This window comes from Zootermopsis nevadensis, unplaced genomic scaffold (assembly GCF_977971745.1).
Source record: "Zootermopsis nevadensis isolate Lab colony 2312 unplaced genomic scaffold, Znev_1.0 Znev_ptg000002l, whole genome shotgun sequence".
Taxonomy (NCBI): domain Eukaryota; kingdom Metazoa; phylum Arthropoda; class Insecta; order Blattodea; family Termopsidae; genus Zootermopsis; species Zootermopsis nevadensis.
In genome coordinates, this window is record NW_028259134.1 from 3,489,299 (window position 1) to 3,508,190 (window position 18,892).

At 37.1% G+C, this 18,892-nt stretch overlaps 1 protein-coding gene across 4 annotated transcripts in view; it reads left to right on the forward strand.

Moving 5' to 3' along the window:
- mbo (Nuclear pore complex protein Nup88) overlaps positions 1–18,892 on the forward strand; it is a 622,627-nt gene that overhangs the window by 368,087 nt on the left and 235,648 nt on the right. Inside the window, exons 1-3 of one of the 4 annotated variants that reach the window (XM_087358003.1) lie at positions 2,773–2,856; positions 3,495–3,608; positions 5,950–6,053. The exons of 1 other annotated variant lie outside the window; for it this stretch is intronic. In XM_087358003.1, coding sequence (XP_087214129.1) covers positions 5,987–6,053 — 67 coding nt within the window. In that variant the 5' untranslated portion in view covers positions 2,773–2,856; positions 3,495–3,608; positions 5,950–5,986. Of the gene's footprint in view, positions 1–2,738; positions 2,857–3,494; positions 3,609–5,949; positions 6,054–18,892 lie in introns of those variants that run through there. 2 more of the 4 variants (XM_087358012.1, XM_087358009.1) reach the window with 2 other exon arrangements.

The window sequence follows — 18,892 nt, forward strand, 5'->3', positions numbered from 1 at the left end:
ACGCTACGATCTATAAGACAGACATTTTATTATTTAAGTGATGAGTCTTTCTATGAATATGTGACATATCATGTCATTTTAATATTTTCTAAGTATAATTATTAAACTATATTAAAACAATACCAATAATTATGATATTGTTTTAATATAGTTTCATAATTTTCAGATTTTACAAGTTGTCGCTTAAGCCTGTATTTCATAAATCAGGTTGTTTCGTGTCAAATGTATAGTCTCCATTTAACTGAATAATTCCATGGTGGTGGGGTTTAATTGAGTAGATGATAGTTGTTCAGCTGGTTATTCTCCGTTGTTACTGATTACAAATGTTATTACAGTGGTCATATAAGCAACTAGTATCCACCATCCTGAATCAATTTAATCCTATTCATAACTTCCCATCCTGTTTTAAGATACATTTGAATAAATATGACATTTTTAAAGAGTTTTCTTCCCCAAAACTTTTTCTACAAAAATTTTGTAAGCATTTATCTTACTCCATACACTAATATATCTTATGTACCTTATCCATAATCGCTTTAAGGATATGAAGTGAAGAGTGCAAATTATTAAGATCTTCTTATGTTTTCTCCATAGACTCCAAGAAAAAGAATTCATCTTGAGAAGCAAACGGTCATTGTATAAGTCAAGAAATCCACCGCATTTTATGGAAATGAAGGTTCATTGCCATGTTCGCAAAAGCCTCCCACTGGTTCTCATGTTGAACAAAAAAAACCTTATCCACAGCTCAATATCAAATTTCTTCCAGATCCATTTCAGTGTTATTATATATAGAAAGACCGGTAAAACAATTACGTATTTGTGTTCACGTCGTTTTACGTTTGAAAAATTAAGGGAAATTTATTATTCTGATGTGTTTTCGGGATTCACTCTACTGGAATATTCTTCAAAAACTTTTTATGTTAAATGTCAAATAATACAAAATTTATAGCGCAATAAACCTATCCTTGGAGGTTTTTGTACTTCGAATATCCTTAATTGTTACTTCAGTGCTGTTTTCTTAACTTTTTAGATATATCTTGCGATGTATTTACGAGACAACTTTGGATTTTCTCCTTGATATCTGCAGTACATTCAGCTTTTAATGGTTGGCATGTCTGCTCATTGCAATTCCATCCTCCCCCCTGTTATCTCTCCACTGACCATCTCAGTCCGTATTGCGTTCACACTCTCTCACAGGTTGGCTTTCCTCAGGCACATGCCCATCTCTGTCACAATTTATGTATTTCTTCTCTTCAACTCACCCATGTGATGGACAGGCTTGTGGCAGTCTTTTCTCTGTCTCGTTTCCATCATAACACCTATAAAAAAAACTCTCAGGCCCCTCACAGCTTCAGAGGCTATGTTGGATAAATGCCCATGAATTCTTGAGTGTTCAATAATAAAAGTACGTTGAAGTGACCTCCTTGTATTATTTCCAACTGACCATATGACCCGCCCTCTATAACAGCCCGTATACTTGCTTCCAATCACAATGGTACTTCACGTCAATACGAGTATCTCTCTTTATTTAGATCCACAAAAGCACACAGTAATATGCATGTTACGAACTCCAGCGTCCTTTGGTTTCAGAATGAATAAATCTCTTAATATACGGTAACAATTTCTGCTTAGCCTATGTTATCAAAGAACGTAAGGTTACAAAAATGTTCTTCATATAATACACTAATTCTTTGAATACGGAAGGTTCAGCGACTTTGATACAGTTGTTGGTAATTGGAATTATATCCAGCTCCGATAATCTCTCTAAGATCTTATTAATGTTATCCTGTTTTCCACGTAGGAAAGCCGTGCATATAAATAACATCACACAATAAAAATGAGACGTTAATAGAATATTTTCTTCAGTTTCTTATCAATACACTCACTCTGTTCATAAAAATTTATTCTAAATTAATTTTAGAACATCTTACGATTAATCTTAAAGCCTTTAATACCGTGCAGTGTATTGATATATTTAAAAATCATGCATACAAACAAAATGTATAAAGAGTTCTGTTTGTATGCATGATTTTTATGTATCATACGATTATTTATGTATTGTACAAAATAAAGATCTTGTGATGTGCATATCCAAGATGTTTGGGATTATTTCTATTGCATACAATACAACTGGCTTTTTGTTAATGGTAATACTCGTATTAATTACTATTTGTCTAGCATATAATAAATCATACACCTACATTATGAAAAATAAGCTAACTACACATTTATATGTATTCTGGTAATTGTTAAAACTTATTATTTATAACACGTTTACATATACAGTTACAGAAACAAGGAGGTTTGCCAAAAATTTTAAGATTACTAATATTAGAATCGCATTCATTATTGGTAATACAACATAAATAAATCTACGCACCAGAGCACAGTAACGAAAATTGAATTAGTCGGATTTAGCAGTATCGGTGTTTATAAGTTAAAGTGTCCAGAATTAAACATAAAATACGATGATCAAGCCGGAATACATTTTACCTCAAAGTTTTAAGAATATATTAAAGATATTTGGGAAAATAAAATTAAACCAGAATATTCTGAGCGTAATTTATAAACGGATCACCAGCGTGGTAGAATGGGGAATTTCGTTTAAATACTATAAATCAATAGAAAGAGACATTTTCTTGGTGTATTTTAACAATTTTAATGTGTCCTCCAATATCAAATGCTACATGTGTCTGAACGACATCTGTTGTGATGGACACAACTCCCTAAGTATGACGTACAGCTGACCCATACGTCACACTAAGAAAATACGGGCGACAGTGGACAGTTACAGCCCGTCTACCTTCGGGACCAGCACTCTAGTAGGACGACGAGACTACAACATGAAATCTGCACGTGAGTCATTTTCAATTCAGTTACTGTCACTTCAGAAAGAAAAAACAGAAAATAAGGTCTAATTGAAGGAAATTTATTACTTATTAAAACAATTTAAAGTTTTATTTCAAATCAGATCGGGGCCATTTAAAATATCTCTATATACTTCAGTATGCTAGGGGAATCTTAAATATAAATCTTTAGTACTAGAGCAGTAACATAGCCATAGAAGAGGCAATGAATACTCATACGAGGACCACAGAAGTTAAAGTCATGATATTAAAATAAACATAGTATTTTACAGTACTCGGCATAACACAACATTGCACTAGACCTGTTTTGCTATCTTGCTCTGACAATTATCGCGTATTAATATTTACATTTTATTTTACAATTATTTTATTACATTTTACAGTGAACTAATGAAAAATGTTTTGAGTACACTTTTCGAATTATGTTTGTGTGAAAACAAACGAGTCTGAAATTGCTTCAATCGCACCGAAATTGACTTTTTTTTTCATTCAAAAATTATTCATATTTTGACGGATACTACTAAAATACCTTCATATTTTGCGTTTCACAGTTGCCAAAATTTATTTGAAGTTTTTACCTAATTTGTGAAGTTGGTAGTTGCTTAATGAAGTCCATGACGTTTGCAGAACCCAAAGATGTACACCTCATAGAAGACCGCCTCCTTACCAACATCGCCCTGAGAACCCCAAATATTGCAATTGTTATATGAAAATCAAGGAGTTCACAGACAGCCTGCAATTGTAAGTTCATATCGAATTTCAGGAAAATCTATAGATTTATGCATATGATATCGATAATAATTAAAGCAGGGATCGAACAGATAGAAATTACGCTTGTTAATAGATTTCCGAAAAAAAATGTGTTATTTTCAAGTCGAAAATAATTAATACAGATTATTTTGAAATCATTTTGTAGCTAATAGTAGAATGTTGCTTCCTAATTAAATTTCCAGCATAAGCCCTTTGTGTTTCTAAGTAAGCACACAAATTGTAAAACTGAAAACACGTGTAACTGGAAGTCATTGTGTTAATTCGGGAACGTGGGGGCGAATGAGTGTGGGCGTGTGATAAGTACACGACCGGGCATAGATTTAACGTCAGCCCGCAAAACCCCTTCACATATACACACAAAAAAAAAACAGTCCAGCAATCTTTATATTGCCATGAAGTTCGTGCGAGTGAGGGTTACAAAATGATACACATAGAACCTGGACGTATTAGAGACTGACCACAGCTCATGGGGGTTTATCAGCTTACATAGTGAGATTGTATATGATTTGCAATAAAAATAGACGTTCCATGTGTTACAGTGCATATTAATGTACAGAACATTGCAAAGTAAATATTGTTCTTTGAAATTCATATATGAATACCAAGCCACTATTGCCTGTGTTAATTTTTTTTTAAATACTGATTTTTAACTTGCGTGTATAAAAGTGTTATCTACTGTTGGTTCTAGACATTTAAAGTTCAGATCAGACTTCAATGAAATTGAGGTCCCCTCACGAATATAAAACAAGGTTCTTTTTTTTTAGTGGAATGGAAAGTTAATGGAAAAGGAAAATCCTGCCCGTATACTGTAATTTGCTAGTGACCCCCCCCCCCCCCGCCCTCAGCAAGGTTATTTTATTTTTCTGCAGGTTGGTTAGTAGTGAGAGAAGTTGGTATTGTTTAAAGCGAAAAGCCGCGAAAATTTTCTGTTCCTTAACCTGTAGTTTTGATTCTCACCTGTAGTATAGTTCATCCAATGACACTATATTAACTGAATAGGTTTTGTGGCGTGGAATATTACAGCGATTATGTTAATACCTAATAATCGTAATTTTATAACAAGTAGTAATCCTCACAATTTTTTTTCCCTTGGAAAAGGCAGCCATGACCTAATGAGAGAATAATAAGACTGACAGTTAATGTTCAAATTTATTTTTGTTTCGTATCGGTCCAGTGTAAACTCAAGTTGAACACTGTTGTCTCAAAAACTCTTTTACACACCAGACTTAGCTCATTTATATCCAGTGTTTTAACAGTACAAGTTCGATATTCTTTTATTCCTCTATGTAATGTTTGAAGAAATGCATTGGTACAGATTTTGACAATTTATGAAAGTCTTTTCACAGGACAGTGAGAGATAAAATTGATGCACTACAAACACTTATTTAGAATTTAAATATGTGTTACGTCTTATGAAAAATAATCGAATGTAGGAGCGGAAATACAAATACAAAAAGCTTGTATAGTTTAAGGGTTCAGTTTATTCAAGTAATATATTCCCTTTAAGATTTAAATCAGTGAAACTGCACATTTAATAATTATATATTTATTATTTTTATATAGTGTTCTGTCTGACGACAGGTCCATTTGAACAGGATCCTTCCATCCTTTTCTCGGACTGGTACCTGTTCATATACGTTCTTGGCAGATGATCCAGAAGTGGTTTGCCATTACCTTCTTCTGTGTGTGAATGGAGTAACTGTTGTGATGCCACGGAGAAACCGGAGGAAAACTCCGTGTTGCCTAGACCACGGCCTTGCCCAACACAAGTTATAAATTCGGGCACCGCCGGGAATCGAACCCGAGACCCCAGGAATTTAATAATATGAATTTAAAATAAAATTTTTGTATCAGCAGTAAATTATCAAGATCATTGAGACAAGTGTTTAAAATTACGTAAGGGAAACCATTGTATATATGGGAGAATAATATTACAGTGAACCTTAAGGAACTAGGTCATAGGGTGTGCATTGTGTTAAACTGGATTGGGAGACAGCGTAGGTTTCGTTTGCAGAATTCACTGAATACTGCAATGGACATATCCTTGTAGTAAATACCTTAATTATAAGATAGTAGTGCACGCACAGAAGACACGCTCATTATTAAGAAATCGATTACTGCATTGCAGCACAATCCTCGTGTCAATTATTTGGTATCTATCTTTGTTGCTACATGTTTTAGATACTTATTTCATCTTTATGCTCCTTTCTCTAAATATAGTGTTCAAAATACTGTTTATTACTCTTGGTAGATTTATTAATTACGTAAATAGATATTTTGATTTTAAAATGGTGGGAAATTTCTTTTGCAGGTAAGTGATAGCCACCATTCCAAGAAGGATTTTCTTCATGGAGTCAACAAGTTTCGTTAGAATTAGAAAGGAAGGATTTGGAAAGTATCAAGTCTACTCCAAATGTGAGTACACATACATATTCTTGTCTCTTTTAATGTTCCCCGAATGCGAACATATGTTGTGGGTCGAATTTATAATTATGGTTTTTATCAACATAAGTTCTGTTAAATCAGTGTCACGTGTACATGATATAAAATAAAATATAAGACCAAAATTAAACAGATAACAGCTATAAAAGCCAAAATACATTTTATTGACGATAAATGTTGTTAAGAGTACACTTTGTCCACATATTAAAATGTCGCTTCGATATCGTAAACAAAATTGATATTTCACAAAATAAACAATTTTTGTTCTAAGCTAAATTAACTATTTTTACGAACCATCCCCAAATAGGGAACAGTTTACAATTAGAGAAAGAGAAGGCTTTGCCATCTGTTGAATGTTTGTTGTATTACAACTACAAGCAGCTCCCTGCCATGTGGCTATGTTCGTCTTCATAATCGATACAACTGCAGTACAGCAAAACGGCTATTCAAAACACTGAAATTTACGTGATCAAGACGACAGTGGATTAAGTGTCGTCGAATAGCTACAAATGATTCCTAGGTCGCCCTTTTAAAAAATCAGAATTCTTTTAATTGCTCTGATTTGTGTGTCGTCCGTTTAAACTTATCACATCACTTTATTAATACTTCCTGTAAGTAATTTCATGTTTGTCGTATTACTAACTGTGCCCAAAAATTCTCGCAATGTTACTGAGTAAAAATTCGACAAACGTTTGCATTTTTTATCAACATTTATTGCCCAAAAGCTTATAATATGTTTGATCATTCGATATGTGTCATTGAATATCGTAGAAAAATATCTAAACCCAACATCTTCACCGAGACTCAAACCTAGTAAATTTTTTGGGGGGGTTTGTGATCTCAGTTCCTGTAATCTGGGCGCCGTTCTTAGTTTCCGAAGAACTGTACTGATCTTCATCGGGACTGGAACTGAGGATAAGTTTTCGAGGTCATGGCCTTGTTCTATAATCTCCTTTTCGAAACAAACAAAAGTTTTCTAGCCATTTCTAGTATGCTTAATTTTCTAGCAACAGAAGCCATGTTTATTGGGAATCAAACTCAGAGCACTTTTCTTTGAATTCTGGTCTATTGTCTCTGTAACGTCTTTTTTAACAATTTTTGTAGTAGAGCCGTCCTTTATCGCGACTAATTTCCGAGCTACAAGAACTGGCCTCACCTGGATTCAAACTCAGAGCACTTTTCCCGAAATTTTAACCCAGTTATGTTCTATTCTATACCAAGTTTGTTGCAATTCTCGAACTATAAGCGAACATACAAATAAACAGAAAAGTTCAGCTTAATATAGGCCTACAAGATTAGCACGTTTGCCTTTATTTTATAGGCTTATAAGCTAAAGAATTTGTATATTTATGTGTATATACGAGGTGCGATCGGAAAGTTTAAAGACTGCGCCTATAAAAACCCGTACACTTATCTCAGGTATTAAATTCATCCATCACCCTCGAAGTAGTTCCCCTGGGAGTGAACACAACGATCCCAGCGCCGCTGCCAAGCCTGGAAGCATCCCTGGAAATCTTTCTTTGTCAGCCTGTCAAGCACCATCTGCGATTCTGCCTGAATCTCTTCTATCGTTTCAAATCTCCTTCCCTTTAGCTGAATTTTCATCTTTGGCAAGAGGAAGAAGTCACACGGCGAATAAGGAGGGTGCGGGATGACGGCCATGGTGTTTGAGGCCAAAAACCGGCGAACTTTGAGGGCGGTGTGCGCTGGCGCGTTGTCATGATGCGTCGCATGTGGAGTTCTTCCTTTAGAATCAGCTGACAGGTCCCATAGCCCGTAACTAAGAAACAAATTCTAATTCGATGATACCGGCTGGCACACTGATTCACTATGAATGTAGGCCGCACCCCCTAGCGGCAGAAGCTCGTACTACATCCGGTTCGCCCTCTATTGACACAGTCTTGAAACTTTCCGATCGCACCTCGTATGTGTGATAAGTAAGTTCCATTTTGGAACTTTTCTTTTCCAAACGAAGGTAACAAATAGAAATTAATGAGACGAGTAAATTCTGGGAATGTTTTTCAGTTTGAAAAAACTCCTATCTGCTTTTAAAAAAATATGAAAATTATATACAAAACAATAATTTAGCTGCTTGTTTCGTACGGGTGAGAAACATGATTTTTATTTCAATGAAACTCTTAAAAGAAGGGAGGCTCTTTATGCCTTAGACATTTCACGTCACGTGGTTAGGTTCGGTTAGAACGGTGGAATACTACGCACAAGTCTGCGTCGAATTGTATTTGCTAGGGTGGGGGTGACACGGAACGCGTGCAAAATTTTGATAGGGAAACCTCTTAGAATACGTCTGCATGGAACGCTCAGAAGGATGTCTTAGGAATATAGGTAGTAACAGTTAGGAGGACCTGAACACCTCATCTGATATTGTCAGGGTGATTATATCGAGGAGGTCGAGGTCTCTGGAAAGATATAGGCGTAGGTTGGAGGATAACGTTAAGAAGGACCTTGGGCGCTATGAATCGATGGAGCTAACTAGCGGGATTTTGTTAACACGGTGATGAACTGTCGGGTTCCGTGAAAAACTGGGCTATTGTTTGAGAAGCTGAGTATACATGGAATCGACTTTTCTTAAAATTCCCTGCGCCATAGAGTGAGAGAGAGAGAGAGAGAGAGAGAGTGAGTTAACAATTAGACGTGAATGGTTGTAGTTCGGCATTGTGTCGTCAGGGCGGACTTTGGTATGAGTGGTACTGAACCGTCAGCTTCTGGCAATGTTGGTTACACTGGCGACAAAAGACATTTCGCCTCGTTGTAGCAAGTCTGAAAGTTTTGTATTGTATGCGCTTGGCGAGTCAAACTAAAAATTAAAATGTTTTAAGTACTTTAACAGATTAATACCTATAGGCTATCTATTATATTTTAAAGTCTATAATACTCCATATAGGGCCCACTGTACAGAATATTTTTTCATTGTGTTGATATTTTGAATCCAAAGACCTGCAATACACAAGGGTTTCCCCCCCGAACCTCTCCCAAGAACTCTTCCCACCCTCACTCAGCCTCCAACATAAATTTATAGGTGTACCAATACGTCTATGCGAAGATCCAATTCTGATGTTCCGAAAATTAGAGTCTGTTGCTCGCAGAAGATGTTGGTATCAATTTCGACAGTAGATAGATTGTCAGCCGTAACCATTAATAACATTCGTTTGAAGATAAATTGAGAGAGACTGTAAATACTGCATCTTGTAGAAGACGGATTACGAACAGCGATTGGTTTCACTACAAAAATGACTTAAGTGCAAGAGGCGGTATTGCCATAATGTGAGTGTAGTCTATATTTGAGTCTGAAAACCACCTGTTAGTTTCATTTTCTGTCCACAAGAAACAGTGTCCAGATTACCAAACCGATTGCTATTAAATTCGGTGTGTCAAACTTATTCTCAACTCTTTGAACCATACTGATTGCAAAAGATCTGTCACATTTTAAAGGTCTGTTTGTTAGGTTTTTACAGTATATCTGTTTTAAATCATGCGTTTATTTTATTTACATTATTTAAAATGATAAGAATGGTAATTTTTAACTTCTCCATTTCTCAACATCGTCACGTCAGAACTGAAAATGGAGACGGTACGTTTCTCCAAAACGTTGGCAACTATCGATGAACATACATGGCTCCAAGACCCAGAAGAAAAACATCATCTTCTCTCACGTTAATTATTTCGAAGCCCCACGTAACTTAAGTTACATGTTTTTACCTTATGTTATCAGGGCTTTGTGTGTCTGCGATTGTATTAATTTTTGCCTCTATTTCTGGAATATAAATTGTTAATTAGACATGTAAGGGCGCGGTCTGAGGCCTGGGCCTTGTGTCGCTTGGTCACTGGGACCGTGGGTTCGAATCCCACTCAAGCCATGGATGTCTATGTTGTGCTGTCCTGTGTACAGGTAGAGGCCTTGCGACGGGCTGATCCCTCGTCTAAGGAGTCCTACCGAATGTCCAATAGACCAAGCAAACCTCCCATGAACCTTACCGGTAAAAATTGAAATGAACTGATTAAATATGGCGTCGGGATTACGTACAAAGTTTGACGGAAATTCGTTAAGTAATTTGGATGAGGAAGTATCCGGACGGATATGAATGACGAATTACGATTATGGGCTTAAAAACTTTTCGCAGAACCGTATAAAATAACGCGATGCCGTGTTATTCTTATGGATGTGCATGTGCAATGCTTATTAATGGCAGTGTGAACAGATGATAATATTTCCATAGGAAAAAAGTGGAAAATACTAGTATGTGAATTAAAAAGGATCTTCAGGTTCAAATTCTTTTTCATTCACAGCCATTATAGAGAGACATCCAGATGGATGAGAAATGGTTGCCATTAATAACACTCGTTTGTTACTGGAAAGACGTATTGACAGAAACTCCTATATTTCCCGAAGACAGGCAGGAAGACGGAGAGCAGATGGGGAGATGAGGTATTGCTAGACGTACCCAATCGCTCACGTCATATAAAGTAGGAGGCACTGTAATATTTATGGAGTACAACCGACGGATATATATTAATATATTTGACATCTTCTTCGAACTAATTTTGTGGATAAAATGTTATAGATTTCCAGTGCCAGGTGCGCCGTATATTAACGTGAAGAATCAAGAGGTGTTTAATAAGAAAATATCTTAATTTGGATTTGTTAAAACAGGTCAGAGGGTAGTAAGGACCAACTATGTTCAGTATTTAGCCAATTAGAAGTGTACATAACATCTTGCCATAAGACTTTCTCACACGTAAATTTAGAGTGATTCTTCTGGCTAGCTCACTGGGTTAGACACTTCAGAATTCTGTATTCTTTATATTAAATAAATGGTATGTAGTGTATTTCTCGACGTTGTATCATCAAACTAACTAACTAACTAGATGGCTTACTGAACCCGAAGGTACATCACCGAATTAAACAAAGCCCTCCACCGGACCCTGTCCTGGGCCAACAAAAGCCAGTCTCCTTCAACTCCTATCTCCCATAGATCCCGCCTGAGATTATCCTCCCATCTACGTCTAGGTCTCCCCAGCGGTCTCTTCCCCTCAGACTTCCCAAATAGTGGACCCAACCAACCAGATGGCTTAGGGAACCCGAAGGTTCATCACCGAACCAACCAAAGCCCTCCACCGGACCCTGTCCTGGGCCAACAAAATCCAGTCTCCTTCAACTCCTATCTCCCATAGATCCCGCCTGACATTATCCTCCCATCTACGTCTAGGTCTCCCCAGCTGTCTCTTCCCTTCAGGTTTTCCAACCAATACCCGGTGCTCACCTCTTGTCCCATGTATCATCTGAAGTGGTTATTTAGCAGAATATTTATGTATTTACAGTTAATTTAACGATGCTGTGAGTTTGTATAAGAAGACAGGAAGTTAAAAGGTACCAGAGTGATATGACCCCTGATTTACTGCTCGCATTAGTTTGCAGATGGTAATTTTATTATCTGTGACTGAATTAAAGGACATGAGGCTTAAATTGCCAATAGAATTTCGAAGAATAAATGTCATTTGTTTTGGAAATCTAAGGTATGATCTGAAAGTGAAACAGTAAAACCGACAAAACTGAATAATTTCCTAATCCACTGGAGTATAGAATATCACAGTGTCACCCTGTAGCGTGGAACAGAATGCCGCGCTATGGCAACCGGTAATGACAAAATGGAGGCTACCTTAATTTGTAAATAATATCTTCTTGGATGTGAAATATATCGTTTGCTGGGGACGCCGTGCCTCTAGAAGCTGCAAGGCGAAGGAAGGAGACGGAAAGGAGGAGAAAGGATAAGAGTCAAGGAAGCGAAACACAGGACGACCGAAAAGGGGGTGGAGGAGGTGAGCCTGAAGACACTGACCAATAAATTAACCCGCTCCTTCTCGTAATTAAACACACAATTTACGGAACAAGTAGAGCAGACGCTACAGTCTTTGCACTGCTCGCCCGAGCCTGGCAACAGCCCCCTCAACACAACAACGACGTAAGTGTAATCGAATTATAAACACAAACGTCTTAACCTTCTTCGTTTTTACCGAAAGGACATAAAATGCTGCTTTTGCAGCTGAGGTAATATCGACTCCCGATTCCACCCAGACTCCTGTCTAATGGACATAGATGCTTCTTTGCCTTGGGTCAAAGCGGCCGGAGCATGACGCTAGTACCGTTGGTGAACATACCTGCAGTTTTACCACCTCTCTTCGCCCATCAATGGAGCGTAAGCAAAGGCAGAACTTTATTTCCTCATCGGAAAATTTTAGGCGCCTTAAAATATTATTATTAAATTGGAAATAAAGAATTTGTCAAAAGCTCGTCTTCACATAATCATTTTCACGTGAATTGCTGATTAGTTTTTATGTTTAATATTTTATACGTTCTACAATTATGCTTTATGACCCAAATTTATGGTCCGAAAATTACACCACAGCTGTAAGTATTAGCCGGATCTTCAGACCTCAGAGCAACAAGTATCACGCCTTAGTTTTAAGATTTCTTCTCGATTTTTAAACCAAGGTTTGCTACCAGCTGCATAGTTTATGCACCGTTAAACGACAGCATATTTGTGACTGATGGCTTAATGAACGCGGTCGTGGCCTATTTCAACGTGCTGTCCCAGGACTTGCCTGTAGGGACTGGAAGCAACCATGTTTATCCTAGTTAAGGATATGTGAAATTTCCAAAATTTGAGCCAGGAGTAGATTATCTAGCTATAGATATTACTGGTCCGGTACATATTTCTGTGGTAGTTTTCGGTAATCTTTCGAGTACAAATAACCAACTTAATCTATACAAGTTCACCGTTCACAATCATCTTCCTATCTATACTTTTGAATGACGCTCAGTATGAATCCGTCAAATCACGTGTAAACATATTCCAATGCGCGTAACTTCGAGGCCGTGCCAGTTTCTCTACGCGTCCTTTAACAACGTTTCATCTCCAGAAGTTTTTAAACAACGTTTATATGGAAATCTGTATCAAAATTTCTCACGTGAATTTTGTTTTAATCTGTGTTGGTCTGGTATGACCTTATTTAAAAGTAAGTTCCTTTCAAATGTTACAAAATTTCCCAAATCCCATCTTTTCTAACAAACCATGTATAAAGTGTTTGTGTGTGTCTGTGCGTGCATGAATGCGTGTGTGTGTGTGTATATTATTATTATTATTATTATTATTATTTATTATTGACTGCAAATGGGTTTATACCCGGTGGCAGTGTCCTACAATAACATACAAAACAATGAGACAGAACAGAACAATGAGATACATCAACACAATGAGACAGAACAAAACAATAAACAAAAGGACACAACAAAAACAATAAGACACAATAAACAATGAGATACATCAACACAGAGACAGACAAAACAATAAACAAAAGGACACAACAAAAACAATATGACACCCAAACAATGGGATACATCAACACAATGAGACACAACAAAACAATAAACAAAGGACACAACAAAAACAATAAGACACAATAAACAATGAGATACATCAACACAGAGACAGAACAAAACAATAAACAAAAGGACACAACAAAAACAATATGACACACAAACAATGGGATACATCAACACAATGAGACACAACAAAACAATAAACAAAGGACACAACAAAAACCATAAGACACAACATACAATGAGATACATCAACACAGAGACAGAACAAAACAATAAAAAAGGACACAACAAAAACAACACATCCCACTCAAAATCAACCAACTCATAAATTACAAAACCATCCAACCTCAAGTACTTAACTTAAAAAAAAGAACTTAATACCACCTAGACATAAGACAATAACTGTAATGTATTACAAACGTCATGAACTGATGCACTCACACAACAATACAATGAGACACAACAATACAACATACCACACTCAAAATAAAACATCTGACACAATAAAAAAACACACATCCACTAATTAATCACAATACTTAAGAGTGGAATATAAAGTCCGCTCTCAGTACATGAAAATTTTATCCCAAAGAACTACAGCCCTTCATCACTTGGAGACTAAGACACTTCACTTCACTTATCACCATTTATTCCCAACTTAATAACCCTTAGCTTGTAACTACTTTTCTGACCCTCTTTCTAAAGGTGCCTAATTTACAGGGGAAAGACTCTAGCACGCCTGGAGGTAATTGGTTCCAGCTTCTTATGGTCCTATTTACAAAGGAATATTTGCCTACATCCGTTCTTTGTTTCCTAGTCCTAATTTTCCGAGTATGATCGTCCCTGCCCAGGTAGCATGGCTTTAATAATCTATCCTCTATCATTTTCCAAGCCCGGCTAGCTATAATTCATATACATGTAGATCCATAACCTTTAAATTCAGAATATTTCGGTATCCTGAAAATTTGACTAAAATAAAGAAATTATATTCATGATACTTTCCTCGATGTGCATATTTACAATTCCCTTGTTTATATGCGTGTTAGCTTACTCTCATAGGACACCAGAAGTTCTTCATTGCAACATGGGAAAACGTTGTATTTTATAAATTCTGATGTAATTAAACAATTTTTAAAAGTGGTTCCAATATCGAATTAAGGCAGCACGTACAACCACTTATTATTCTTTGTTCTCCTTGTATGAAATTAATGCTAAACGCGTTCAAGAAGAAGAATTGGAGGATATGAGAGGGAACGAGGGATGAAGGCACAAAAGGAATTATTCCCGTTGAATTACAACGTGCAATTATCACTACAGTAAATAATCGATTTGTATCTATAATGTTAAATAACAGAACATTTACGAAAGATTTAAAAACTCCTTTAACTCCATTATAAGAAAACACTACTTATTCCTAGATTATGTATCGGCTTTTGGACATATTTAAAATCTTTCAGCAAATGAAAATAATTAATATCTTTCACAGTATAACCTATAGTAAATAATTTACTGACTCGTGAGTGTACATAGGCCACTGTTGCCTTGTGGGACGTCTTCAGCAGCGATCGTCCCGTGTAATGATGCCCTTGTAGGCATGGTAACGTAAGTGATCACACCAGAAGCTACCAAGTGTTGCAGGTGGACACAAACTGTGTCGCAGTAAGCGTTTCGAAAACGACCGGTCCTTATTACAAATACAGTGTGATTAATTAAAGAACGCCTGTTGGTATGAAGCACATTTTCGTTTGTACCCTCCATGTCGAAGTGGAAACAAAGTACTGATATTTCTAAGGGTCGAAGTCAAGGACCTCCGAAATGGGAATAGTTTTCTGCCAAGTTGACGATGTGAGACGTCGTGAAGACTTGGAATTTACGTATTACGCTATTGGCAGTGTTTGGAGTTCTCCTTGACCAAACATTTCCGATATTGTAAAATATTACCGCGATTAGGCGTGAACAACGCCTTTGGAATAATAGGTGAACTGCAATGAGCAAGATTTTTCCAGTCTTTTTATACGATGCACAGTTAGTATTCTTCAGTAATTTCAAATTACAATCTTTATAAATGTTTCAACGCCCCTGCTCCTAATTGTTGAAGCTGAAATAAGAAGCAGTCTGTCTGTCTGTCTGTTGTGGATGAATATGTTTGCATTCGCCATTTTCTGCGATATTCGTCGAAAACGTTTTTAGGCACCCCTGGGTTTTCTTAAAATAAGAAATTTTCACTGGATTGTGTCCCCGAGAAAAACAGTAAACTCTATTTATATTTATATTTACGCGTTGTATAAGTTTCTTGGACACAAATTTTTATTAATTTTCAAAATAGTAAAGGAACCGACAATTTTCGCGGGGATATCTCTCCAAGAGGAACTATTTTGGAATTACCATTTCTTTCTATTATTCTCCGTTTGAAACAAACGTGTTTTTGCACAAGTTTCTTGGACACCCTACACCTAACATTTTAAATATAAATTGGCATCCCTGTGCAAACTTTTCGAAACAGAGATAATATACCATATTTCAGGGTTGTTTCACCAAGATATTTTATGTTGTCCTTATTATTCCTTCAGACGAACGGACAGGCAGACGGTGCGGTATGAAACTTGTAAAATGCACTCTGTCCGACTGTGTGGGAACTAATTCTTGGCTGTGCCATAGCTCAGGCGGTTAGACGCCCGTTTCTAAGTTCGGTGTTACCCAATCTTTCTCAGGGCGGTAGGTGTGGGATTTCCTCCTGTCAATACCATTAAACCGCTGCTCCAAATTGTAGCTTAGGGAGGATGGACAATGTGCCTCTTAGACGTCCAATTCCCCTTGTTTACCCCATCGTAACAATATCAAAATGGTATTGGTCTTACTTCATGAGCCGGGATAGCTCAGTCAGTATAGTGACTAGCTACGGGCTGGATGACCGGGGTTCGATCCCCGACGGGGGCAGAGGATTTTTCCTCTAGCCTCTGCGTCCAGACCGGCTCTGGGGCCCACCCAGCCTCCTCTACAATGGGTACCGGGGTCCTTTCCCGGGGGTAAAGCCGGCCGGGGCGTGATGCTGACCACTCACCCCCATCTAGTGCCGAGGTCAAGGAAGAGAGGAGCTATACCTCCACTCCCCCCAAACGCCTACATGGCGTATAGTGGGACAAACTTTACTTTACTTATTGGTCTTACTTCACAACTTAGAAATTGACCAGCTTGTCAAAAACTCTTCCTGTTTGATAGTTCTCGGAGTTACTTAGTCAATCTCGCACCCGGTGCTAAGGTAATATCGCCTAAGGTTTATCTGTGGTGAGAGGATTATCATGTACCTGCTATGAACAGGAAAGGATTGATGAGAGGTCATCTTCAGACCACAGTGACATGCGATTTGCACTAAATTTTCTTGGTTTTTCCAGACGACAATCAGAATCTTGGTGCTCAGCGGAAAATCTTAATCGGAATCTAGCAGAACTCTGAATTTTGAGGGCTTAAGTATTTGTTTTATGCAACACACCTGTCTTGTCTTTCAGGACAAAAGTACTTTTCAGAAATACAGCCAGATTGTATGAATGTGGTAGTCGCAATCTTAAACAGTTTTTATATGGCAGCAAGCCTCGCGGTTTTCGGAGAATGAGCCGAATTGTTTTGCAAAAATAATCTCTCAGTGGATAAATAGAGGCTGTTTCAAAGGAATTTGTAAAAAATAAAATGTCATTACTCCTTAACCCGTCCCATGCTACATACGAGTTAACCTTTATCAAAACCAATTTGTTGTACAAGATCGATTTGATTCGTCTTGTGACTAAGACTATTACGAAAACGCAGTTAGAACTTAACTGTTTTTGGGTTTTAAGAAATACAAATTAACGTTAGCTTACTGCAAAACAAGAAAGGTTACATTTAGCGTAATATTCTCGTATTACTATCGGCTTTGCTGTTGTCAATGATGACTCTTGGAAGGTGTTCGATGTTCTTGAAATGGGTATTATATTGAAAGTGTTAAGATGAAGTTTGTCTCTTGTACAGTTGAGGGAAGGGGGGTGAGAAAGTCAAGGGGTTGAGTTAAGGGGGGAGTTAGTAAGGAATAGTGAGCTCCCGTATTTCTTAGTATAGGATTTCCTCCCTACTAAATCTTTAGACCTATATTATGCTGGCATCTAGTTAACTCAAAGACAAGTACACTAAGTAAGGGGGCATATAAGAACAGCCATTATAATAGCTGGGTGATGTACAACAGTGTGTCGGCGCGATCACGTGATAGCGATGCTGGCGACTTGCAAGGAACAGACTTAAGATGATAACATGCGAAAATTGCGCATTGCATAAACTGCTTTGGTTACCAATGGGGTGGGTGACTAATCGAGTAAAAAAAGTAGTATATAAATGATGCTGTATACGCGGACAAAATTTACAAATATGTGACATGATTTCCTTCAACACATCTTTCGGAAATTATATAAATTTAAGACAATCAAAATACTGGTTGAGATTTGAGGTCTGACGGCGGTAAGTATTTTCAGGATTGTTGCGCCATGTGGTCTGGTAGAAGTATACCGATGTTTCGGAGGTGTTTTCTGTCCCCTTCATCAGGGCGATGTCGTTATGCTAGTGATGGAGACAGCAAGCATCTCTGAAACGTTACTGAACTTCTACACTTTATAAATCAGATGAGTAAAACATGTAGAATAAATGGTCCACCAACTCTTGATAATCAGTGGTTAATAATATTATTATAATTAGTTTCTCTTTTCCTATATCCAATCCTGAAACATTCGTTGTCACCCCCTACCAGTGAGTAATGTAAATGTATCAGAAACACAGCAAAAGGGGTTTTGGTTATTATCGTAAGAAAAGATCCCTAGGTCCCATACCACTGATTTAAAAGAAATCGTTCGTTACATGGAGATTTGTCGGAGGAAAGTTTATTTTCAGCCATCTTTATCGAAATATGTGAACAAACCGAAGAACAGAATCACAGAAATCACCCTTAAAATATGACGTCACGTAAAGTCAGACTAGAATATCTGGTCATTTAGATGCTTGTTATTGAAGCTACTGCAAATTGTTTTATTTAGTTACTACATTGATATGCAATAATTATTCAACTTTCGAGGATTTGGACATGTTTCAATTAAGAATTTATTTTGAAATTATTAATTTTGAGACGTTTTGTATGGCGAGGTGGGGGTATATATCAGCATTAGCGCTGTCTGTAACGGACGCTTCTAAAACCACATTTTGCTACAGCTGGAAATCTCGATCTGTGTCTGCACATAACCCCAAATTTTAGTTATTTTCTTAGGGTAAGATAAAATATTCTGAATTGCGTGATACGAATCATTCCCTGAATTTAACAAACTCTTTATCCGATATTTCTTCATTAGCAGTTACACAAAGAAGGTCATTTCTGCTATAATTATTAACAAAGCTATGTCTA